Source organism: Salarias fasciatus, chromosome 11 (assembly GCF_902148845.1).
Source record: "Salarias fasciatus chromosome 11, fSalaFa1.1, whole genome shotgun sequence".
Lineage (NCBI taxonomy): Eukaryota > Metazoa > Chordata > Actinopteri > Blenniiformes > Blenniidae > Salarias > Salarias fasciatus.
This window is the reverse complement of record NC_043755.1, coordinates 9,961,053-9,986,328: the sequence shown is the minus strand read 5'-3', so window position 1 is coordinate 9,986,328 and position 25,276 is coordinate 9,961,053. Positions and strand designations below refer to the sequence as shown.

The 25,276-nt window shown below is 43.9% G+C and overlaps 3 protein-coding genes across 4 annotated transcripts; 2 read left to right on the top strand and 1 right to left on the bottom strand.

Moving 5' to 3' along the window:
* Positions 1–1,490: 1,490 nt before the first annotated feature.
* On the top strand, positions 1,491–2,972 carry gja9a (gap junction protein alpha 9a). Its single transcript, XM_030102340.1, has one exon. The coding sequence runs from the start codon at positions 1,491–1,493 to the stop codon at positions 2,970–2,972; it is 1,482 nt and encodes a 493-aa protein (XP_029958200.1).
* Positions 2,973–3,631: 659 nt separating this feature from the next.
* On the bottom strand, positions 3,632–7,740 carry LOC115396661 (c-Myc-binding protein-like). Its single transcript, XM_030102638.1, has 5 exons — positions 7,535–7,740; positions 7,286–7,358; positions 6,690–6,738; positions 6,434–6,563; positions 3,632–4,355 (listed from the first exon to the last, which is right to left on the bottom strand). Exons 1-5 carry the CDS (start codon positions 7,547–7,549, stop codon positions 4,308–4,310), a joined length of 315 nt encoding a protein of 104 aa, XP_029958498.1. The 5' UTR covers positions 7,550–7,740; the 3' UTR covers positions 3,632–4,307.
* A 1,081-nt stretch (positions 7,741–8,821) lies between these two features.
* On the top strand, positions 8,822–24,457 carry rragca (Ras-related GTP binding Ca). 2 transcript variants are annotated; one of them, XR_003932397.1, is made up of 8 exons: positions 8,822–9,201; positions 12,712–12,915; positions 13,475–13,674; positions 16,506–16,620; positions 17,505–17,647; positions 17,959–18,107; positions 19,066–19,896; positions 24,425–24,457. XR_003932397.1 is itself a non-coding variant. In XM_030102637.1 (7 exons), the coding sequence occupies exons 1-7, from the start codon at positions 9,019–9,021 to the stop codon at positions 19,218–19,220; spliced, it is 1,149 nt and encodes a 382-aa protein (XP_029958497.1). In that variant the 5' UTR covers positions 8,822–9,018; the 3' UTR covers positions 19,221–20,051. The 2 variants fall into 2 exon arrangements, 1 of the variants encoding a protein (XP_029958497.1); XM_030102637.1 differs by lacking the exon at positions 24,425–24,457 and having other exon boundaries at positions 19,066–20,051.
* Positions 24,458–25,276: the final 819 nt, after the last annotated feature.

The following is a 25,276-nucleotide window of genomic DNA, read 5'->3' as shown; positions in this document are numbered from 1 at the left end:
TGCATTACAAATAAAGATTGATTGATCAATTGATAATTTCCCCATGGAGACTAATAACGTGCTTTCTTCTTCTTCCTGTGACCCTAAAGATCATGGATTTATGGACTCGTAAAAAAAAGTCTTACTTTGTGTGTGTGATATGTTTTCTATGTTCAATCTGAATAAAATAGGGACTGATGAACTGTTATAATCAGTGAATTTTGTATTCACATTTTTCATCGTGCCAGCATTTGCATGTGAAGCTGAAATGCCGTGATGCACTCCAGATAACACACTCACCGCACATGCACGAGTCTGGCAAGTTGGCAACCAGCAACTGACCATCATGCTAAATCATTCCGATGGATTTTTTCTAAATGGGATGAAATAATGTGAGAAGTGCATGAGAACTTCATTACATGCAGGGAGGAGCAGCCGAGTATGAAATCGGACATGATGACTCATTGATTGCTTCGCTATAGTCGAAAAGTATTGACTGAACAAGTCCTATGTGGATAACTGAGCGGTATTGACGAGTGTAGGGACTCCAACTGCGGTATCTGTATTTCCGTCGCTTCATCGGGACATATAGGGCAAACACGATAGAGTTGTTCAGCACTATCAGGATCTGTAGCAGGCAGTCAGAGCTTACAAAACATCTATATGAAAACAGCTTGGTTGTTTATGGACTCATTGACACTGGTCACCAATTTCACCGCCAAGATTACCTCCAATTACTGTTCAAGCACATGCTGGAGAACTTTCTGTTTTGAAAGGTAACTAGCGCAAATGCGTCATAATATCAAGTGAGTTACAAAAAAATCGAGCGCTGGTCTGTAAAAATCTAAGGTCAATAGATGTGGTACCACAGATGATAACCCTATAGTTGCGAGGCCATGATCTAAATGTATCGGTGAATCCGTTGGTATTGACTTTCTCTGGTTGGAGTAGAGTTGGCAACCTTCCCTCGGCGGCTCAGTTGTTCCCACTTTGTTTTCTGGCCACACGGCGACAGAGGCGGGTCACAGAAGTTTAGGTGATGAGCCGGGATTCGTGGAGGGGACTAACGATTTTTCAAACTTTTTTGGTGACCGTGTCGGGGCTGCATGACCCGAGGAGATTTAAGTCACCACCGGCAGTCCGTCCACGCCGCTGCAAGGTAACGGGACTCTGCTCTGCCTTTTAAAATGTTATTTGCCAGGGAACGCACAGCATCTAGAGAATTTCTGTCCTCTTTCGTCACACATTTCTGCAAATATGTGACACGGCGCAATTTTGCTTCACCAGTTTTCTTCTTGAGAATGCTCAATTTTTCTGGTTGAGAGGTATTTATACTTTGTTTCTGGGGATTTTAAACTATTGCATTTATACTAAAATTGAACAAAAATGTATTTTTATACACTTCTCAATAGAACTACACTTATCAGATAAATTCTTTTCGATTTTACACAGTTTCCTTGACTCAAAGTCTCTGTTTCTGACCTCCTTTCAGTCATAATGGCAGAGTGAAGATGGGTGACTGGAACTTCCTTGGGGGGATTCTGGAAGAGGTGCATATCCATTCCACCATGGTGGGGAAGATCTGGCTCACCATCCTGTTCATCTTCCGGATGCTGGTCCTCGGAGTGGCAGCCGAGGACGTGTGGAACGACGAGCAGGCCGAGTTCGTCTGCAACACCGAGCAGCCGGGCTGCAGGAACGTGTGCTACGACCTGGCTTTCCCCATCTCCCTCATCCGCTACTGGGTGCTGCAGGTCATTTTCGTGTCGTCGCCCTCCCTGGTGTACATGGGCCACGCTCTCTACAGGCTGCGGGCGCTGGACAAGGAGCGGCAGAAGAAGAAGGCTCTGCTGCGCAGGGAGCTGGAGCTGGTGGACGTGGAGCTGGCAGAGGCCAGGAAGAGGATCGAGCGGGAGATGAAACAGCTGGATCAGGGGAGGGTCAACAAGGCTCCTCTGAGGGGCTCTCTGCTGCGCACGTACGTGGCTCACATCGTCACCCGCTCTTTCGTCGAGGTGGCCTTCATGACGGGCCAGTACCTCATCTACGGCTTCCACCTCTACCCGCTCTTCAAGTGTGAGCGCGACCCCTGTCCCAACGCCGTGGACTGTTACGTCTCCAGACCGACGGAGAAAAGCGTCTTCATGGTGTTCATGCAATGCATCGCGGGGATCTCTCTCTTCCTGAACCTCCTGGAGATCGTGCATCTGGGCTACAAGAAGATCAAAAAGGGCATTCTGGACTTCTATCCTCATCTGAGGGACGACAGGGATGAGCTTGAGGACTATTATATAAATAAATATAAAAAGGAATCGGTGGCGCAGATAAGCGCCGCAGCAACTCGAAAGGCAACCATGATCTCCGTACCCAACGACTACAACCTCCTGATGGAGAGGATGCAGGGGACAATGATGTACCCGAACCTTATACAACCTTCAACTTTTCTTCTTCACCAGAACCAGATGGCCCCTCAGCAGGATCTGGATGATTCCAGGTGTTCAGCTCAAAGTCCTCCAGCATGTAACTGCAACTCGGCATCCAACGAGCCCTGCTCCCCGGGCTGCGACTCACTCATCAGCAAATCAAAGCAGGAGGCGGCGGACTTTTTGCATCTGAACCAAAATGGTAAGGAGGACGAGGAGGCGAAGAGAGGGTGCCCAGAATCCCCGAAATGCTCGCAGAAGGCGGCGCATGCCTCCTCTTTCCCCACGCTGCCCGTGAGCGCGTCCAGGAGGCCGTGGAGGGCTCACGGCTCACTGAAATGCTCCACGGTGCCGGAGGGTAAGAGCTCCGACACCGATTCATACGGAGGCACGACGGCTCAAACACAGCCAAAACCGAACGCCCAGCATCAGAGCAGGCCCTCCACCCCGGAGTCTCTGGATGACTCCAGCTCAGGCTCCAGACACAACCCGAGGCCGCCCTCCTCCAACTGCAAGGCATCCGTGGCAAGTACCACCAGCAGCAAGCGAGCGCCAGACCTGCACATCTGACCCTGCAGGAAGTCATGGCTGATTCCACATTTTCACACTGAAAATTTAATTGGCTCTCCAATCGGTTGATTTCTCCCAGTAAATGAAGCATGTTTAAAAATACTTTAACTGAATGTACTGACTTATTCAAAAGCAGGTGAGTCTACATTTTGAATAGTTTTCTCAACTAATAACTTCCTGTGTTTATCAAATGGTGAGCAATTATAAACACAAGAGCTTAATGCACATTACTGGGTATTGATGGTCGGCACCAGTGTGTCTGCACTGAAGTGTGTCCCCCCTGCGGACCGAGTGGTTATTTTATTGCAGTCATGTCATAAACTTGGACATTTTTTAAAGCCATAATCTGTATAATCAGGTAGATAATATAGAATGAATGCTTATTTTTAATGGCTAAATGGCAGAAGGTAGAGAAAGGGGGAGAAGAGCTAGAAAATATAGGCTTGCACCTGTTTTGGATGCGGATTTACTTGCAGTTGTGAAGTCTATTAGATGTCAAGAATGTGAAATATAGAGTGGTGCTACACAAAACACAAATTCTGCTCATAGCTATTTTTGCTCTCTTAAATTTTCAACGCACATGATCCGTACTTCAATTCTAAAATGTGTCATTTTGGCCATGAAGCACTTCAGTGTGTTTTCTTTGCATATCAGTGACCGCAGCAGTGTCGCCCTGGTCATCAACAACACTGTTTTTTTTTTTTTTAATTTTATGTCAAGCTGGATATTTTTGACTGTTTGATCCTAATGAAGTGAATAAAATGGTGAACTCTGGATGAAAACAGGACGTGGTCTGATTCCTAATGTCTCTCTATTTGTGTTATCATTATACAGCACTGTCAGTATATCTACATGAACATACAGTATATGTATTTCTTATGAAAGGTCTGTTTGATTCAGCTAGTTGCAGATTAGATCAACAAGTGATGAAACAAAGACAACAAGTCTTTCCCGTTTCTTTCTTCTAGAAACTACTTATGTTTTTGGAGATTCACACATCTGCAAATTTACTCTGAATCTCTGCACTGAGAGTTTACAAAGAGGCCAGGAAAAAAATAAAATGAGACATAGGGGGCCTCAAAAAAGGCTCATGTTAAGATGTACAAAATCACCTTCTGCTGTAAAACTTATAAAAGCCTCCACAGAACAAAATCATACATACTGACATACATTCATGTACAGAATAAAATAGTTTCTCTTTTCTTAAATGACTTTACAAAACAGCAGCTCGGCAACACAAACATCTTGGTTTTCACTTAAAGTGTCTTCAAAGTCAAAAAGTGGTAACAATGTAAACAAAAAGTCCGTTTCTTTAAAGCCAGGCACGCTCTGGGTTCACTTGGCTTTGCCTCCATCTTCTGTTACAGGTTCGTAGCGCTGCAGCTGGAGAAAATGAGGAGAAGGCACCAGTTAGTTTTGCTTTCATACTACAAAGATGACTGGACTGTCGGCTGGATAAATGCAACAACAAAACAGAACGTAAGACAGAAAGCTTGACGGGAGAGAGTGACAAACACTGATCAAAAACTGACCACAACAATACAAGTGACACACAGCTCCATCCTGTGTGAAAGACTTTAGTAGAAAAGAAAAGAAAAGAAAACAAACAAAACAGATCATCAGCTTTAGAGATTCACAATGTATTTTTGGGTGTTTTAAACCTTTTTCTGCTGGTGTTCATCTGCACAGAGAAATCAGCAAAAAGGAAGTGCCATGGTCACAATATGAGTAGAAGACAAACGATAGCAGACACGGTGTGCAGCAGCTGAAACTTGTGGAGTAAAGAGAGGAGGAACTTTATGTGAAATTGCATTAAAAGCAATCCCCAAGAAGATATAAATGAACTTTTATCACATCATTCCCAGTTAACAGCCTTTTTTTTTGGTTTCTCTGACTGGCTCATTGCGTAACTTAACTCCTACAGTAACGCTGTGTGCTGTGGGGATATTCCTGTGGTGGTTTAATCAGCTGAGAGCTCACAAACAGCCTATAAAGTGTGCAAAGGGGTCAAAACAGCAGCAACAATCTCCTCCATGTACAAATCAATTAGGATTTCCAACCAAAAATGTTGGAGTAGTACTTACTGCTCAACTCGGAACTAAAATTAATTTAACATTCCTGATTTACAGGGTCTTTAGTCTATTCTGTCTTCAAACCATACCAGAGCTGTTTGTTCAGCTGGGATCACTTTGAATTTCACGCCACCACAAGCAGACAAGCAGTGACTGCATCAGGGTCAGTTTTGATCGGATCAAACCTGACAAGTGTTGATAATGAGAACTCATTGTGACCTCTCGCTTCTTTGTGTTTGACCTGCATGATGAAGAATTGGTGTCATCAACTGTTTATATCGACACACTTAATCTACAACATCCAGCTGACCTCCGTTTGACGAGCATCTCTTTACATTAACTACTGTGACACAGTTTGATTTTAGAACTGCTATAAGCAGAGAGTGGAATAACTTAGATGGGCTGGCTTGTTGAATTTTTGGTATAATGTAGAATAAACAACTAAATACTAAATCACAACGCTGCATTTACTAAGGTGTTGGATGGCATTAGTGATAATGTAAAGCAGTGGCTGGTGCGAAACTTTTGCACTTAAACAACAGCTTAACAGAATGTATCCACTTTTGCACGTCACCTCTGGCTCCATTTTTTAAAACCGTTTGTTAAAAACCTTCGGGTAACGCTCGGCAACGGGCTTAAATTCGGCAAGCAGATTAGTTCTGTTGTTAGAACAAGCTTTTTTCAGCTCTCCCTCTTGGCCAAAGTGAAGCCGTTCCTGAGTCAGGATGATCTCAAAAAGGCAATTAATGCTTTGATGTTGGCCTCAACCATTTTTTGATTTCATGTCTTCAGCTCATTCAAAATGCTTCTGCCTGATTTTTAACAGACTCGTCCAGTTGTAAACACATCTCTCCTGTACCGTTGTCTCCATCGGCTTCCAGTTCATTGTAGAATTGGTTTTAAACTCTTAATTTTTGTTTTTATTGCCATTAAAGGCCTGGCTCCCTCCCAGCTGTCTGAGATTTTAACTATCTGCGACCCTGGCAGCGGCCTGCGTTCTTCAGGTCAGCTCCTGCTGGAAGTCCCAAGGTCAAGATACAAACAGTGGGGTGACCGTTCTTTTGCTCTCAGACTGTGGAACAAACTGCCACCTCCGGCACTCGCACCATCACTGATCTCAGCTTCTTTAAGTCAAAGGCTTTATTTACCTGCAGCACTATGGCACCTTCCACAGTCAAAAATCTGTGTCATGTTCTGTGTACCATTTTCCTGTTTTGCACTTTGGATACCTTCTGGTTTTTTGTAAAGTGCAATAGAAACTCCATAAAGTTTTGTCTGGCAATAAAAAACATGATGAGATAAAACCATTTGCATGAAGATAAAACTATAGAGAGACACTGCTCCCTTGTGGGTTTTGTTGGTAATGAGCGGAAACACTAAAAAGCGTACCTTTTCTTTGAGGTCTTTGTTTTCCTCCATCAGACGTGCACACCTCTGCCTCAGGTCCATCACCTCCTGCTGCAGAGCCTCACTCTCGGCCGAAGCCTGACCAACAGCGCCGATGTGCTGCTTCACATATCTGGATCGAGCCGATTTAAGGAATCTGCACTGGAGTGACCGATGGCGGCATAAACTTCAATCAACAACATAAGGTTCCTGCAGCCTCACACAGTCAAGCAATACAAGTAATAGTTCAAAAGGATACTCCAGAGGACTGTCAGGCTTTTCTGGTTGCTCATACAGGGACACTAGAACTGAAAATGAGAAGGAAAACAACTTTTTAAGAGCAGTACATCAAAGTCAATGGATTACAGCAGGCAAATTAAATTGCCCCTCTTCTTCATGACATTACACATTCAAATCATTTTACATCTGTTTATGGTAGCTCAAAGTCCCATCATTGATATCATTTTGTGTTTCAGTTTACTAGTTTAACAGCTCTCAATGATGCTTTCATGGCACAACAATGGCTGCTTTGCATCTTTTCATTTGGCACTCGGCATTCAGGTGCTTTTGCATCATTCTTGTTACACATTTGGGACTCCTTTTGTTCATTTTATGAGTTTTTGACATTACTTCAATTGATTGTATTCCCTGGGAAAACTACACAGTATAGGCGTTGTCTCCTGTACTTGTGTCTTTTTGTAATGACCCTATGGCAGAACTTTAAGCATTATTACACTGTGTGGCAAATCCAACATATATAGAAATTCATTGTTTTTAAACGTGTGAAGATTTAGCGTGACTGTTTTGATGTGTTCTTTTAAGTATGTTTACTGTTGTTAAACGTGTGAACCATACCACTAAGAAGACTGTCATAAACGCCGGCTTTCTCCAGATATCTCCGAAACCTCTCCCTCTTGGAGTCCGGGGCCTGTGTGAAGAGCAGATAAGACGTTATATTACTATCCGATCCCAAAAACAGATGAATTAAAGTAGATTTTAACGACGACTAGCTTCTGTTCGTGCCTCCTCATGGGTTAGCTTAGCCCTTCTTAACCCTTTATCAGCGATAGGAGAGTCACACAAAACGACAATAAACACACTTACTCTATGATATGCCATGGTACTTCAGGCTGTGGAGCAAGCTGACTCCCGTTTGGAAAAGGTACCGACTGCTTTCTGTGCAGTGTTTCAGTGGGAGAGCCAGAGACTGATATGTTGAGCGAAGGAAAAACTGCCGGGTCGGAAAAGTTAACTTTCGTTTATCAAGCCTCCTCGAGTGCTGGGGCCGGTGCTGCCTTCAGGGCCCCTCGGACATATGAGAACGGTGACAATAATAATAATACCTTGAAACATAGGTCATTCTTTGGTTCTATTTGTGAATTATTTGAATGATTTTTTTTGATTTATGATTTTTATTCTATCCCTTCTTGTTACTTTTGGATATATTAGTAAATACTGTTTGTTAGAGTAATTCTAGCGCACTCAAAGTGTATTGGTTAGTTAGCTGCAACTATTTTAGGGTATTCAGTGTGTGCATTTGGGGAAATTAGTTGTCTTTTTGTGTTTTTTGAGCTCTATATAATAACAAATTCATTGGTTTTTTTATGTGTATAATGTGATATACTTACACCTTGCAAGTCTGTCACTCACAAGGAGAAGACTTGGCTTTAGTAATGTTTGAGTTGTGTTATGCTTGTCAATTTGTTTTCATACAACTTGTCTCATGCAGTTAGTTTACTCAAATTAAATAAGGACATTAACAGCTGTCACAGTTAAAACAGTGTTGCTATACAATTGCTTTATTGTAATAGTGACTAGGTTATCTCAGCATGAATAGTAAAAAAAATGTAGGTGACTTCATTAAAGAAACAGCTCAGATTTGTGTGATTTATTCACACGTGTGATTTGTGTGATTTATTCTTGGATGAGCTATATGACTATCGAGGCTAGCCCCTGTGTTTTGTGCATTCTTATGTTATTTTACAACGACGGGTTTTAGACCACAATTCCCACTGAGTTCTGGTATTTTCAATATTTTACATTGACCGTGAACACACCCACTGTATTGTAATGGGTGCCTGTCGCCATCTGCTGGTGACGTTGCATAACTGCCTACTTTTTGGGGTCGACTGAAACAACAAGGATTAAATGTTTATTTCTAATTTTTGATAAATACTACGATATTTGTTTTAAGGATGAACTATAAGAGTGAATTAAAATCGATATAAATGACTGTGATTGTTTGCGGAGGTCACAAAACAAGTCTGGGTACTAGTCAGGTGACAGTACTGAAACCTTAGCAGAGTGACAGGTGCATCAGCCAACCACTTTTCACAATGTAATCCTGACAGCGAATCAGAATTAAGGGGTGGAGGGAGTAGGCGGGCTTTTCCGACTAAGAGGAAATCCTAAGGAAATGTGTGGGATCACGCTCCGTGCAGCTGAGAAGCCTGGGCACTATTGACCACTTATTTTCACCGTGTGACGCCGGTAAACGGGACTGGAATCGTCGTCCGGTACAGACACGGGCGTGGTGACCGACAGCTAAGGGGGGGGAGAGCCGGGGAAGCCACCGTCGTTGGGTCAAAATGTCGATTCAGTACGAGGTGGAACAGCTGGCTGACAGCTACGGGGTTGCGGACTCGTTCCCCAAAGATTTCGGCTATGGTGAGGAGGAGGCCGACATCGAGGACAGCCCGGCACCATCCGACAGCAAGCCACGGATCCTGCTCATGGGTCTGAGGAGGAGCGGCAAATCCTCCATACAGAAGGTAGGCAGAGGCGGCGTTAGCCTCTCGAACCGAGCGACTGGACGGGACGGGAGTTAGCCACAACAGCTAGCGAGTTACTGTAGCAGGTCGCAAGTGATCACCGTTATCAGCAGATAAAACAGGACAGCTGTGTGGAAACGGCTACAAAAAGAAGTTATTAACCCTTTAGCCTCCTACTAACATGAGTACAGCTGCAAGCAGTGAATTATTAACCAGGCGAACAGAAAGGTGCATCTTCTAACAATAAGCATGTGACTGTTTGGCTTAACAAGTTGTCCAACATGCCAAAAATATCCCAGTCCCACCCAGCTGTGAGGCATCTGATGTTTGGCTTTCACGTGACGGCAAGACGACCACACCTTTTCATTCTGCAAGGCTTTGTTTTTAAAGGTACAACATGTAGGAGTGGAGCAATACCACTCCGATGCGCTGGGAGGCGCTGATGAGCGATTGAATATGGTCAAACAGGTATTCCAGTTCAATGTCTCCATGAGCTGTTATCCATCTGTTTGAGTCACTATTTTTGCAAGGTGATACTTATACACTATATGTTTATGAAAAAGTTCAGTTTACTCTTATTTATTGTCTACTAAAAAAACTTACTCAGTTTTGTAAAATCTCTTGGTGGAGCATGTCTGAAAGTGGCCAGCTCGCTCCTGCTCGCTCCTGCTCTGTCCAGGTGTCAGATTGTTGAGGAGTGTCCAATAAACATTATATGATGGTGAGATTGTTTAACTTTGGGGAGAAGTTTTGTAATTCTCTTTTCCCATATACTACAAACAGTTTACTTTCATCAGCACAAAAATAAAGCAAATTTGGGACAAGAAGACTTACGGTGAGGATACTCAAGTGCTTCTAAACACAATGTTTTTCCATCGACTTGAGTATCCCATTTGAGTCTGTGTTTATATTAGAAATAAGTTTTTTTTTTACAACAGAGCGATCTGACTAGTCATGATAAAATACACTGTTACATTTGCCATTTCCTGAACACCAACACCGTCTTATAATCATAAAATATTGTAAGTTTAATTTGGTTATGGGAAATAAGTCTTTTGTGTTTTCCATTATCCGGCATCAACATGATGATGCAGATTTCACATTTCACTCTATTACCGGCAGTGGAAGAAAGGAGCGACAGGAAATATTAACCAAGTCCTCCACTTTGTCTGATGCTGGGCTCTCGCTGATGGAAATGATAAAGTCAGGTGGAGAGAGTTTTTTTAGTGCGTGCGTGTGTGCGCAAGAGTTTTTAAGAGTAAAATTAGCAGTATCGGCCACAACAAGGTTATGGTGTATATTATAGAAGACTGTTTGATTTTAAAAAAAAAAGTTTCTCCAGGATTGAAAGTTATGTTCATTATCTGCTTTTGTCATTTAGCTGAAATCACACCAGCACAAGACCTCTGAAATGGTGGTATGAAGCAAACATGCAAAAACAGCACACATCGAATGAAAACCCCGTCATAATCGGAAGACTTAAGTGCACGTACACACTCAGCACTCGGTGGCTGTATCCCAGCTACTGACTACTGTGATCAGTTTGCATAGGCAACCAAACACATGTGCACATGCATTATGCTGGATTGTTTTCCCTCGCTTGTTTCCTGCATTACTTCCACATTCTGAGCTAAAAGCTTCACAAGCAAACTGAAGTTGAAAGGACAGCGATGCTTCCTGACGAAATCTACACAGATTAGTGCAGGAATATAAAACTGTTCAATCAAAACAAAAACACTGGTTTAAGAAAAAGAGAACTTGATTCAAAAAGTGAAGCCGAAGATGCAGTTTACATCCTTCGGTGCTGTGTGAGTGTGTGTGAGTGTGTGTACCCTGGAGCACCCAGGTTTTCCAGAACGAGCAATAATCCAGCATTTCCCACAGAAAACTGTTGGTCCGCTCTGATCCACACGGCTCCTGACAGTCTTGTGATTCACTGAGCAGATTATGGCCTCAACAACGGGAACACTCATTAAACATATGGAACTCAGTGAAGATGGTCATAAAACACCAAAGATACAGTTACTTCTTAATGATAGTTTTCCATAACTAACAGATAAGTTGTTTGAATTATTTCTTAAACTGAACATTTTTTTTAATCAAAATTTAAGTGTTGTCGTCTTTAAATGTTGATTAATCCTTCTTCACGCTGGAAATGCATCCCTAATGTGTCTTGATCTGAACAGTCATGCAATAATCACTGTGTATAAATACGTATATTAGAGAACAAAATGGAAATAATTAGCTTTTTAAAATGTGTTTTATCAAAGAGAGACTACACATTGATTATTTATTATAGCCTAAGAGTTCCTGGTCTCATTTGTTTGTGGTGATTTCACGTCCTGCATTTCAAAGAGGTACATATTGCGAGCACAGTATTTAAAGTTAAACTGTTGAAGCTATTTCCTGTTTGGCTTCAACGGTCTCTCTTTTGCGTGATTCAGCGAACTCTTCCTACAAGACTGGATGTCCCAGAATATTACTCTTCAGGTCTGAAGCTTCCAGACTGGCGCTGCGCCTGAATAATATATGAGCTGCACTTGTGCCTTGTATGATATTTTATTATTTATGTTTAAGTTAAACGGGGAAGTGGATTCAGGCTCGATATAGCATGACGTTCTAAGAGGCTGTTAATTCCGACAAAAGTAAAGAAACACATTAAATTTTTATGATTGAAAGTATGTGTGCAAACTTTGCGCTGTGTTTGGTTTAAACCAAACCCCCCACCGCCCGCGAGCCTCTGGTTTGGGCTGGAAAACATGTGATTTGGCTTTCTGCTGCTTCGTTGGCCTTTGCCCTCGGTGGCCAGCATGATGAATCAAAATGGCAGCAGTGGAGCAAACAGCTCTCATTAGTCCTTCTCACTCATCACATTTTACTTTCCAGCAGTAATTACTGCTGCACTCGCCATTAAAACGGTTTGCTTCTGCTTCCATTGACACCGGCAGTTTGAAGCAGCAGCACAAAGCCGAAAGGTGCTGAGCAGAGGAAAGCGTGCTGCGTCAGATGAGTGAGTCTGCGGCCTGCTGCCCTTTTCCCTCCACTTCTGCATGTGACAGCTGAATGACGTTTGCACTGGAATCTTGCAGCAGGTCAAGATTATTGAATTTTGATAAAAAAAAAGAGTTCATGAAGGGACAAATGCCTGAAGGAAACGCTGTCATATGATAAACTGTATGACCACGAAACATGACGGGTTCAGCACAGAGAGCCCAAACATGTAGCTCATGCTATCAAGAACTAGTTTAGGATAAAAATACAAATCAGGAATCCTGGAAGTAATCTTAATTTTGACCACAAACAGCAATTTAATGAATAGTAAATGAAAATTTGAACCACTACAATGAAATACTCAAACAGATGCACAACTTTTGTTTAGAAGTTTTGTCACTTCTCTAAACTTTAAGGATCGTCTCTGACACCTTCTGGAGCCGTGAAACGTTGAATTACTTTCATGTTGCGGCGCCACGATGACACACTTCACTAACGTCAACCTGTTTCTCATTTCAGGTGGTCTTCCACAAAATGTCCCCCAACGAGACCTTGTTTCTGGAGAGCACTAACAAGATCTACAAGGACGACATCTCCAGCAGCTCCTTCGTCAACTTCCAGATCTGGGACTTCCCCGGGCAGGTGGACTTCTTCGACCCCACTTTCGACTACGAGATGATCTTCAGAGGGACCGGCGCTTTGATATTCGTCATTGATGCTCAGGTGAAGAACCGAAACGGAACAGAAAATAATGTACAGACTAAACAAGCCAGGATTGTGACTTTTTTTCCCCAATATATTCAATCGGGGAATTTTTGAGTCCCTTTTTGTAAAAGCTGAATCTGAACACTCACTGTTAATGTAAGCCAGAAAATCTGGTCCTGCCAGGCAGAGGGAGCTCGGCGATGAACAGCCCGACTGGCTCTGATGAGACAATTACATGCTGTGGTTTTTATGCCACTGTCATTCACATGACCCCCGACAGCTTTCTGGAAGTGATCTCCGCTCCAGCGAACGCCGCAACCGACCTGATTGTGTGGTTGGTTTCTGCTGGAGGCACATCAGATTCAGTTTCTTTCAGCAGTCAGTCACACAGTGGTGTTAGTGAGAGGCTGAGTTTGAAGAAAATGCAGAAGTAGATCTTCTCACATCTTGTTTCAAACAAACAAACGCGCTCATCCGGCTGTACAAGCATCAAATTATTACAAATTTTTATATTGTAAAAAGACTTTCTCTCGTCCTCCCACACTTTGCAAACCGCCGTTCGACCTCTGTGTTGCAGGACGACTACGTGGAGGCTCTGGGCCGGCTTCACCTCACCGTGTCGCGGGCCTACAGGGTCAACCCGGAGATCAACTTCGAAGTGTTCATCCACAAAGTGGACGGTTTGTCAGACGATCACAAGATCGAGACCCAGCGAGACATCCACCAGAGAGCCAACGACGACCTGGCAGACGCAAGCCTAGAAAAGCTGCACCTCAGGTATATTTTATTTAAAATGTTCTTTTAATATTAACACTCATGCTTCAGGCTGGAGAAGTGTCTCATGGAGGAGTCTCTCAATACAAACAGCATTTTTTTCACATCTGTGTTAAAATCTACCACATGGCAGGAAGATGGCAAAATCGGATTGTTGAAAGTCTTCCTGTTAAAAGACTGCAGCCCAGCTTCCTGTTAGCTACGTACACTGCAGAATCCTCCCTCGTGTACTCAAAGTCAAAACCAACTAACAACTATCTCTTTAGAAAAACTGATTTTTCAACTTGTTTCATTGGTGGTTATTTTACTTTCATTTTTTTTTCCCACTCCAACACTGCATGCATTGTACTCAAAATTGAAAAGATGCATTCATATATCCCCCCTCAGCTGCATGGCGGTGTAGAGTTTATCGTCATGGGTTTCAGTTCAGGCTTGGGTTGCAATGTGGAGTTTCAATTTTCTGTTGGAAGGAAATAAATGTTTGGATTTGGTCAGTGGCCCTGTAGATGCAGCAGGCGAGTTAAACTTTATTTTGTGTGTATCGCTGTTATAAAACCAACTATTTGTAGTGTTGTACAACACATTCAGAAAAGTCTGTGTACATAGAAACTATGAATGAGGGTGACTCACTGTCAGTAACAAAACACATCAGCATCTGACGTCTGAAAACCGCAGCTTTCATTTATTTTTAGTATTTTTTAGATTTTTCTTTAGTGCAAACAGCAAGACACCAAATGAAAATAAACAGAGACTCCAGCCACACATGATGTCTGTCTTGGAAGTGGAGTTCAGAACCTGTGGTCCTGGAGAAGGTTTATTGTGTACTGGCAGTTAAAAATTCTCTTTTTTTTTTTTTTTTTTTTTTTTTTTCTTGTTTATGTGGCTGGTACACAGCAACCTGATTGCTCAACTGCAAGACAAAGCTGTCTGTGTCAGAATTTGAGCAGCATGTCAAACAATTGCTGTCGTGCACACAAACTTCAAATGCCATAAGACATGTGGTCATTTTATTTCCCTACAATGATTTGTTATCTCATCTAAAATCTAATGAAATAACCAAAATGTGTTTCTGAGCTGCTGTTAGTCAACCGCAGTCTCACTCATGACAGTATCACACTGTGTAATTGACCACAAATTTCAAATTTTACCCCAATTACACCTCAGCTCTTTTAGCCTCTGGTATCGAAAAAAACCACAAACTCGCAGTCTGATTAAAATAAAGATTGCCCGACTCTTCTCTGAAGCCACTTGTTCCTTTTCAGCCTCTCTGTATTGGCTCTTTGTAATGTTTTAGAAAATCAGCTATGAATAAAGACTCATTTTGAACTGTACTTTTAACTTTGTTGCGCAGCTCCAGCCTTTGAAAGCGGTTCTTACTGTGCAATGCAAGGTGATAAATTTGACACTTCAATGAAAGAATGTTTTAATATTCCAGCAAGTAAAATCCTGCTCTGTCATCTCCCTTTCTCTGTAGGTGAGAGTTGAGATATTAACCTCAGTTAATGATGAATTCAAAAGGATTTCTTTTTTTTTTTATCAATCTCCACAGTGTTGGTTTGGATGATATCTGTATATAACTCATAACTTTAGATCGAACTTTGTTTAGCAGCTCCACACAAATTCATTCCTCAAAAATCTCTCTTTTAATCCTGCAGCTTGCAGAATCTTCATTTCAATTTTACGGGACCTTAAACTCATAAATTCAGTATTTTTCAACAGATTTGAGCAGATTCAGCAGATATGTTTTTGTAGATAAAACTTCATATTGATTATATTGACAAAACCTCTCAATCTGGCATAAAAACAAGTAAAGTCTATGGTAGAACTTACTTGAAATTACTCCCTGAGGTGACAGATGTGAAAGGGAGCAGCCAAATAAACAGATCAGTAATAACTATATCAGGATGTGTCGTGTGTTTGTTGCCCTCTTTGCTCTTCCTGCCTCCTCCCGTGGACGTAGCAGAAGAGAAGGCAGTATTGTTGTTTTTGGCCGTTGAGCGTGGATTACTCGTACTTCCTCACTTCTCCGTTCGTGATCTTGTGCAGTGGACGGCGCTGAGCGTACCGTGTCACTGTTAGATTCCTCTTCCTCCTCCTCACGAAGAAATGTTGACCTGTGCTTCAGATACCAGAGCTGCTGAGAGCCCGGCTCCAGAGGGCACACGCACTTTAAATTCTTTGTGGTTTAGTCTTGTTGAATTTATTCTTTTATTTTCCAGATAATGACGCATTTGCCGTTGACAGCAGTGATGCTCTCGCCCCGACACGGCGTCCGATGTTTAAACCTGTTGTGTACCACATAAAACCGTCGGTCCCGGCTGTGCCCCCCTCCGCTCTGCCACAGCCCTCCCGGCGGCCGTGACGCCGCGCTTTATGTGCGGTCGGATTGTTGTTTATTCCGGTCGGACAGCCCGGGTGGCCCTGGATATATAGCGGAGCCGGGCCCGGTGACTCTCTGGCTCTTTCATCACTGTAAATGCATTTTCAAGTTGAGCCTCTGCCAGGCGTGCTCAGACGCGTCCATTTGGCCGGAGCGGCGACTCCCCGCCTCTTTATTTATACATCTGTCCAGCTGAAGTCCGTAAGTCATGTGTGCTCAGATTTGCGGCTCTCACATTGAGACCGTCTGTGTGCCAAGTGCACATTTTATCGAATCCCTTTGTGTCTGTATCAGGCTTTTAAAGGATTTCATTCAGTGCTGCGTCAGTCATGCGAGTCCATGTGATGTCTGTATTTTTACCTGCTCTCATCTACATTTAGAGGAAGTGGGAAGGGGGGGGGGGCGTTCATACGAGCTGCTGCTTATTCACTTCCCCTTTCTTTATCTCATTCAGCTTTTACTTGACGAGTATTTACGACCACTCCATCTTCGAAGCCTTCAGCAAAGTGGTGCAGAAGCTCATCCCCCAGCTCCCCACTCTGGAGAACCTCCTAAATATCTTCATTTCTGTAAGTTTTTATACTTTTTGTCACCCGCCGCATGATTTCTGTGTGACAGTGTTTATGACGTGAGTCACTCTCAGCTCTAAAGCCACAATATTGTGAGCAATTCCTCCAATTCCCCATCAGGCCTCTCGGGACGAGTCTTACCCCCGGCCGTGACTCTGATTGGTCAAAACGTAACTCAGCGTTATTGCTGGGCTGCCTTTGTTGTAAACGTTAATGGTTACGGGATTACCAGAGAACCTCAGTGGGATTGAAGCTTCCCATAAAAATCCCACAGCAGAGTTCACTCAGGTACTAATCAAGCAACGAAAAATAAACTAAAGGATGCACTCATCACAGTGAGGGATGGCCATAAACACCCCGGATTTCCTTTAAAGAGATCTTTCTTATTGATTTGTGTTATCGGCTGGAAAAATTGACTTCCTGCCATCCAGCCGCTTTCACTCTGGAAATGATTCAAATCGCCTTTTTAAACCAAAAGCTGTGATTGGAGGCACTGAAGTGATTTGGACTGGCTCGGTATTGTTTGATATTGTATCTCTGCCAGTTCACACCGTTTCGACTAAGAGTTAACACTCTGCTCACGTCTCGGCCGTCGCCCTGTTTCTGTTTCTGCCGATCAGTCCGACCTGCTGCCAGCCCGTTGAGATAGACGGCTGGGCTGACTCTGCTTCTCCCGAGGAAACGTGTTCACACTCACCCCGTGCAGGAGGAGCGGGGTTAAGATCAGTGTGCAAACAGCTTGAGTCATTAGTTCATTGTCAGCCAAGAGAAATCTTGCATTGAGGTTACAATTTAACTGTTTAAATATCATGGCAGCGCTGATATTATAATCTAACACTTCTTTTGACCCTTTTGCTTCTCGTCTCCCTTTTTGTCCTCGACAGAATTCAGGGATCGAGAAAGCTTTTCTGTTTGATGTGGTCAGTAAGATCTACATCGCCACGGACAGCTCGCCAGTCGACATGCAGTCCTACGAGCTGTGCTGCGACATGATCGACGTGGTCATCGACGTCTCCTGCATATACGGGTGAGAGGGCGTCTCTTCAGTTTGTACTTTGGGAGGTCAGCGGTCAGCAGTGAGAGTCTTCTCCACTCTGAGAAGCATAAAGTCTATGGTGAACTCATAAGATCGAACAAATTTTGTAGTAGATTCCAGAAGAAATGTTAAACTTAAACCTGTAATTTCTTACTGCTTTGAGTTCCTCACCCGCGTGTTGTCCGAGCGCGCTTTCAATGGAGCCTAATTTAATTTATGCATAATTAATGTCCTCATTGACAAGCTACAATTTATTTCCCGCCTGAACATCGTCCGTGCCGTGTCGTGTTGTGACCCACCAGTCTGAGGGAGGATGGCAGCGGCAGCGCCTATGACAAGGAGTCCATGGCCATCATCAAACTCAACAACACCACTGTGCTGTACCTGAAAGAGGTCACCAAGTTCCTGGCCCTTGTCTGCATCCTGCGAGAAGAAAGCTTCGAGCGCAAAGGTAAGCCGTCGCGGGAATCTGTCACCCCCCCTTCAGCTCCCGCCGCCTAATTTGGCCAAAGGTGACGAGGCGGACGTGTTCAGATCCTCCTCTGTGTTGTTTTAGCTTTTGCAGCGAGTGTGTGTCTGCACGTGTACGGGGTGTGTTCAGTCCAGACAGGAACACCTGTGTCCTGTCACATGATACATTGAAGTAAACACATAGCAAGTGACAGCGGCGTGGAAACACAGAACACTCCAGATCTCCTGGAACAAGATATGTGGGAAATTCATCAGGTGGAATTTCTCTGAAAAAACTTGCATGTTAGTATGTTTCAAATCAAAAACAGACAAGCACACAGATTCACCAAGCAGGAGGAAATGTAGCACAGTGGATGCACAAAATGGACAATTGTTACAAACTAAGGGCGATCACATGATTTAGACCGGTGGTGTCAAAGTCCTTGTTCCAAAACCGGCCAGGTCGATGTTATAAAACAACTTCAACTGAAGTTTATTTTCTATCAGAGTTACTGCTGAACTGTTTTACTGAGAGTAGTAAACATTACAGAAGAAGGAAAGATACAAAGATACAGCAGTGAATGCTGCCTGATCGCCAGCGGAGCAGCATCTGTAGGCTTTAACATTTCAGCCTCTTCAGGTTTTTTTCTTTAATGACTCAAACCTCCTGGCTTTAAACTAAAGGCAAATTTAGAGTTTCAAAAAATTACAACTTGAGCGGTATTATATTATCATTTTACTGTTCTGGCTCACTCCGGATCAGACTGGCTCAATGTGGCCCAGAAAGTAAAATGAATTTGAAACCCTGACACAAAGGCAGAAGATGAGCTACTACAAAACACTCAGTTCCAAACAGTATCCATATTTTGTGTGGTTTTGATCGTCGGTCAGGTTTTACGTGGTTTTGCAGTGATTTCTAAATAGCAGCATGTCCCAAATATTTATTTTGTCCTTTCTAGGATTAATAGACTACAACTTCCACTGTTTCCGGAAGGCCATCCATGAAGTATTTGAGGTGGGCGTCTCTACCCAGCGTCCCGCGGGCTCCCAGGCGGTGGGCTCGCCCTGCACCAAGGCCGTCGCCCTCAACGGCACGCCGCGCAACACTGTCTAGACGCTGATGCGACACACACACAATACAAAGACGCAAAAAGAGAGAAGAGGAGTCGAAGGAGGAGAGGAAGGATGGAGAGGAGGCCGGGGAGCCCGTGGGGGAGAGACTAACTGAAACTGGGGCTCACCGGCACGCCGGCCACAATCCCTTGCTCCCCACGCCGAAAGCATCGAGAGACGCCTCGAGCCGGGAGTGTGGGAGCAGCGGAGCACAGAGGGAGGGGAATTCACGCTTCTGTATCAGGTGAATGCAAACCACTGTGTAGACTTTCTTTGGACTTCACAGCCGTGACGATTAGCTGCTGGTTCCTCTTGCGTGAACACTATGAGGCGGAGGAGCAGCCGCGTTGCGACCTCCGGATTTTGGACAAGCTGTGACGCCAGTCTTTTGGCGGATTGCGTCTCGCGACGAGTCCGCCGCCCCCGACCGCTTCTGTGCTGACAAAACGCGGGTGGACGTGAACCGCTCGGCCCCACACACACGTCCAGAGATGGCCTTAACGGAGACGAGGCTCGACCGCGGCGCAAGCCCTCGTCTCGCCACCACTCACCTCACCCTACCTGAATGCTGCCCGAAACTGGCTTCTTGGTTTCACTGGTGAAAGGAACTCGAGGTTTCATGAGCAGAATGAAAAGGGATTGTGCTGTCCATCCGAACCATGTGTATGTAGGTACCTGTGTATGTGTGTGTGAATGTGTGTGAGAGGTTTTGTTTAGATCCCAGACTGGGCCTCATGTATCTACTAAGAGTGGGACCTCTTGTATAAAGTCCTCCTCCAGCTTGGCGTAATTAAACTCCTCTCAGTGGAAGTAGCTTTTCTGTTTGTGCTCCGATGAAAATCCGACTTCCGACTAGCTTCGCAATAAGTTCAGACATGATCGTTTGCAAAAGCACTGCCAAATGAATTAAATGGATCAGAGCGTGTGAAAACCTGATTTAACCCGAGGAGACCTGGGACAGATGGAGGATCCGGAACGCCTTGTCGTAGAATTGTAAGATTATCACACAGGAAGCTGGTAGCAAACTTGCATGTACTCCCACTTCGAGTTTCAGCTCCGGCAAACATAACGGACCATTTTTTTTTGTTTTGTTTTGTTTTTTTAACATTTATTTTGGCCCTGATCAGCAGATCTCACACAGAGTTCCCTTTTTCCAAGCATGCATACATTGGTGTGTTGTTAACTCGTACTGTTCACAGCTGTTAACACTGCTCATTGTATTCAGATGTAACATTGGAAATTACCTGAGAAAGTTTTTAGAGACCAAAACTCATTACTATTGCCAATACAGACGCCGGGGATGTTCAGGTCTGAGTGTATTCTGTTGGTTCCTGTCAGGTTTGAGATCTGGATCACTGGATAACTTCGCTCGGTAAAAACACTGTGAGCTTCATTCACCCAGTTATCGTGAAACAGGCTCCAGATCTGGTTACTTGAGGGAAAAAAAGACAATAAGTCACCATTTAATATGTTGCACATCAGAACCGTGATGAATGATTGAGTTCATGTATTGTGATGCTGTACCGTGTGAAATAAATGAAATGTATACGTTTTGTCGTTGCCGCTGTTGAAAGGAGTGTTTACATCCACATTGGAGCTCCTCTCCTGATGCTAAACTACAAGCCGACACAAGATGGCGCCGCAGGACTGCTCGACTGTTGATTTCTGCTCGTTCTCCAAGCCCAGTGACTGTTATCCTTCTTGTTAAATATACAGAAAGCGTGCAGCCATTGCTCATCCCGTGCGGTGAATTATACAGCCCGATAAAGGATGATCATGAATGTCAGCAGCATCTGTTACAGCTTCTGTTATTGGCCCCGCATTATGAGCGTGACAATAGAATAAATTGGATTATTCACTGTTGATGAAACATAGGGTTTAACGCACATCAAATTTACAATCGTGTCTATCAAATTTTCCAATATTAACCTCGTTTAACCTCTGATAATTTGCTTTAAATCTTCTTCTTTTTTTTTTTCCCCCAGCCATTGTTAATTGCCTTTCTGACTTGGCTGTTGTTCAGACGGCATTATAATGAGTAAGAAGGGGGAAAAGAAAAAAAAAGATACCCCCCTCACTGGTTTAGTGCATATAAAAACAACTCGGTGAATAGCTTCGCCATGCAAGTTATTCACCAGTTAAGTTAAATAAGCCTCACAGCTACTGTCACGACCCATTATGTGGGGAGTAGGCGAGACAGCTAAACACCACTTCCACACAATTTAGATGCAATAAAACACTGACAGCTTTTTTATCCACTTCATTAAGCCAGTAATTTCTTATAAAAATCTCCCGCATTAATCCTGCCGATGGTTTCCCTGCGGTTCCTTAAGCTCTCCTCCAACCTTAGCCGCCTTGCTTTGATGCTTACTCAAATAGGCGCTAATTTGAGATAAATTATGCATCCACATGTAGCCTACCCATGCCAAGGAATATAAAGTGTGACACTCTGAAAGATGGCGAATTAAAGCAAAGTGTGATATCTCGACGGGCTAATGGCAGATAGGTTAGGCCTGTCAACCTGACGGTTTGTTGATCTGCGAGTCACTTCATATTCAGAGTCGGCGAGAGGTCATGTTTATGATGCTTTGAAGGTCATTTGGACTCAGCCAAGAGTTGTTTTTTTTTTTTTTTTTTAATCAGACCTCGAGGTGAATGCAGAGCACTTCCACCAAGTCATTCAAAAAGTGCAAACTGAAGTGTATTTAAGTACTGTACTTATCATTTTCCCTTCAACACCTCGAAGAAAAGACAAGATAAATAAGACTCAAGTGTGGCAGCGGGAGGAAACGCAGGAGCAGACGTATAAATAAGTAACTCCGAGAGGCGGAATTAATACCACCGGCGTGTTTTTTTTTTTATACACAAGTAAAGCTTGAAAATACTAAAATAAAAGGTGGTGAATTCTCTGTGCACTGACGTGAAGCGTACCAAGACAAAAATAGTCGCAAATAAAGTGAGGCGCCAACAAAATGTGAATACAGAAATGGCACTTGAGGGAACAAAATTGTCTGGTGGTTAATGTGTCTTGTGCCTGCAGACAGCAGCGTTAGCAGCTTAAAAAGCAGTTATTGCACTTGTTCAGTAGCAGAAAAACAAAGCGTGCAAAGTGTGTGTGTGTGTATATGTGTGTGTGTTGTGATGGAAGTGAGCAGGGAAAACGCTGACAGCTGTCAAAATTAGCTGGAGATAAATGGCGCCTTTATCTTTGCTGTGCGTATTGGATTATCCCATTAGTGCATTGAGAAAACGATATAATAAAAACACTTCAGTGTTCCAGATTGATTCAAAGTGCATTTTAAAGAAAAGATGGATTAAAAGAAACCTCCCAATCAAGAAAGTGTTTGAAAAAAAAATATGTAAGTTTTAACTTAAAAGAGTGCAGGTGGACTGTCTGAAGTCCAGTCTTTGACTCAGTGTGTGAACGCCGACTGTAGATGGGGCTGTTGTCTGCGGTTTCACCCCTCGGCCTGCCGCTCTCCTGCTGCCCACCTTTCTGCTTCACAGTGCAGGCAACATGGAGATCAACAGACCGGGGACACCGTGGAGGAGTTGTGGAAGCAGCAGAGTGAGGGCCTGCGTTGATGTACCACTCCAATCTGGAGACTGGAGGAGCTGTTAAAATTACCTTGCTTTATCAATGGCAACAATTCCCCCTCTCCCCACCCCCCACCAGCCCCTCTGTTCTTAATAAGGAAGCTTCAGCCAATAATGAAACAAAGCCAGTGGAACATACTTTTGGCGGTGAAGTCACTTTCACTTCCGCGCGCCTGTCGCCCTTCATCTCAGATCTCTGGGTATCATTACAACAATGATATTGCCATTACGTTCTTAATAAACCCCCAGTCAGCGGGGAGCTATCTCCCATCTTTACATTTTATTAGCTGTGCTTATGAGAGACGAGAGGACAATGATCTGACTAAGTAAGACGTCTCAGATAGGTGACAGATGTGATACATTTGTTATACCGAGGCACGGCGAGGCTCCGGCGTGTGAGCGCGTGCGGTTTGTGCAGCGGAGACGAGGCAAGCCGGTGAAAACGGCAGACTCGGACTGTCGATAGGATGAAACTGACAAGTTTGTGTCGTGTTGATGGCTGTACTTCTTTACCTGTGGTCAAAACTGGAGCTCCTGAGATGGGGAATCGAGCAATCTTCCAACTGAGAGAGAAACACTCTACCACCCCAAGATACAGTCTGTATTCTGAAGAAGTACCACATTTCAAATTAACTGCCAGAAACGCAAGAAAAGTTTGGCTTTTTCATTGTCCATAAATCCCAACAGCTGTTAAACATTATATTGTGAAATCAAATGAAAATATGTCTTTCAACCATAAAGTACTACTTGGAGTCTTTCCAGGATCTAGATAAGCTGTCTGGTGGATTAATGCTATTTTCAGGCTACTGGAAGGCCTTTCCTGCTCTTCCTGTGTGCCTGTGAGATTTCTCTGGATATAGATTTACCTGGAGGAAACCTACAGGTGCAAAGGAAGAACATGCAAACTCCACGTAGAAAGGAATCTGGGCCCGGAATCAACAACACTAAAAAAAAACATAATTTTTGTTGCAGCTTTTCACATGAGTGAATCTGAGGAAAAAGGCTATTTTCTCCCATTTCATGAAGCAAATAGTCAGTTGGATGAAAAACCAGAGAGAAAACAAGCACATTAATTGACTGTGATGGCTCTGTTTGCAGGAGTCCTTCAGTCTGTTTATCCTGCCTCAACTGGAAACTGTGAGCAAAACGCTGAAGAGTTTCACTGTAATACTGTTTCAACGGAGACGCCACATGACACTTTTATAGGAATTTCCTTAATTTTCTCCCAGATAAACATCCTCACATACATGACAATTCAACTTCTGTCAGCTTTTAAAAGTTAAATCTAATAGAGCTAATAAAACTACACCACAACTCTTGATCTGTAGCAACAGGAGGAGGCGTACAGGGACGACGGGGGAATGGCGGCGGCGGCGGCGGGGAGGGGAGACGACAGCGAAAGTGGAAAGGGACAGGCGTCTCCTGTATTTTCTGGTCAGGCAGTAGAGCGTGGAGCAAAGGGGCCAGCAGGCCAGCAGCCAGCTAATGGGGACCAGCAGTGAGCAGGGGCCGGGGACAGCGCTGACAAAAGGAGCAGCGACAGATGCCATTATCTCAGCCTCATGCAGATACAATGGAGCTGGACAACACAGGGCCTGACACTGGCAGACGTGTGTGTGTGCGTGTGTGCGTGTGTGTGTGTCTGTGTGTGTGTGTGTGTGTGTGTGTGTACACTGTGAGGTTAATGGAACACGATAGAGGAGAAGTGGATTATCGTGGAGACTACAATTTCTTGGTTACACTCTGAGCTCCACTGCCCTTCTGTGTGTGAGTGTGTGTGTGTGTGTGTGTGTGTGTGTGCGTGCGTGCCTGTATGCAATTCACATGTGTATTTGAGTATAGCCTACATGACCTCGCCTTGTTACGGGAAGACAGCCGGATCAGTCACCCATCACTTGCTTAGAATTCATGGGCGTCGTGAAAAGCACATCACATTTGGTTCAAAATTTTCACTCTTGGACTCAAATTATGCAGCGTTCACTTCAACCAAGGATGTTCTGGTCATTTGGACAACCAAAAACGAGTCAAGATGGGGTTTCGGATTGGGGTGGGGGTGTATTGGCGATGCTTTTAGCAGGATTGGCGATGGCAGAGAAGGGCTGTTAAGCAGCCGTTTTTTTGGAGGGGATAAGAAATGTGAGCTTTAGCCAGTGTAGTGCGGTGACATGGGACAGCGTTATTGACTGTGGCGGCGCACGCTGACAGTGGATTGTCAAGCTCCTGCAGTCATTTGCCAGACTGAGCAAATGCTTGGATCAGAGTTCTTGGGGCTTAGAGAGCGAGGGAAAAGAGGAAGAAAGTGAAAAAGAGAGGGATGGCATGAAAAGTAAATAAGAGAGAGCAACAGAGAGCGACACACAAATACTTGAAAACACACACACACACACACACACCGAGTAGTGGACGCCCTGCTGAGTGTCTGACACTGATGCTGCCAGCCTAATCATGGCACTCGCTCTC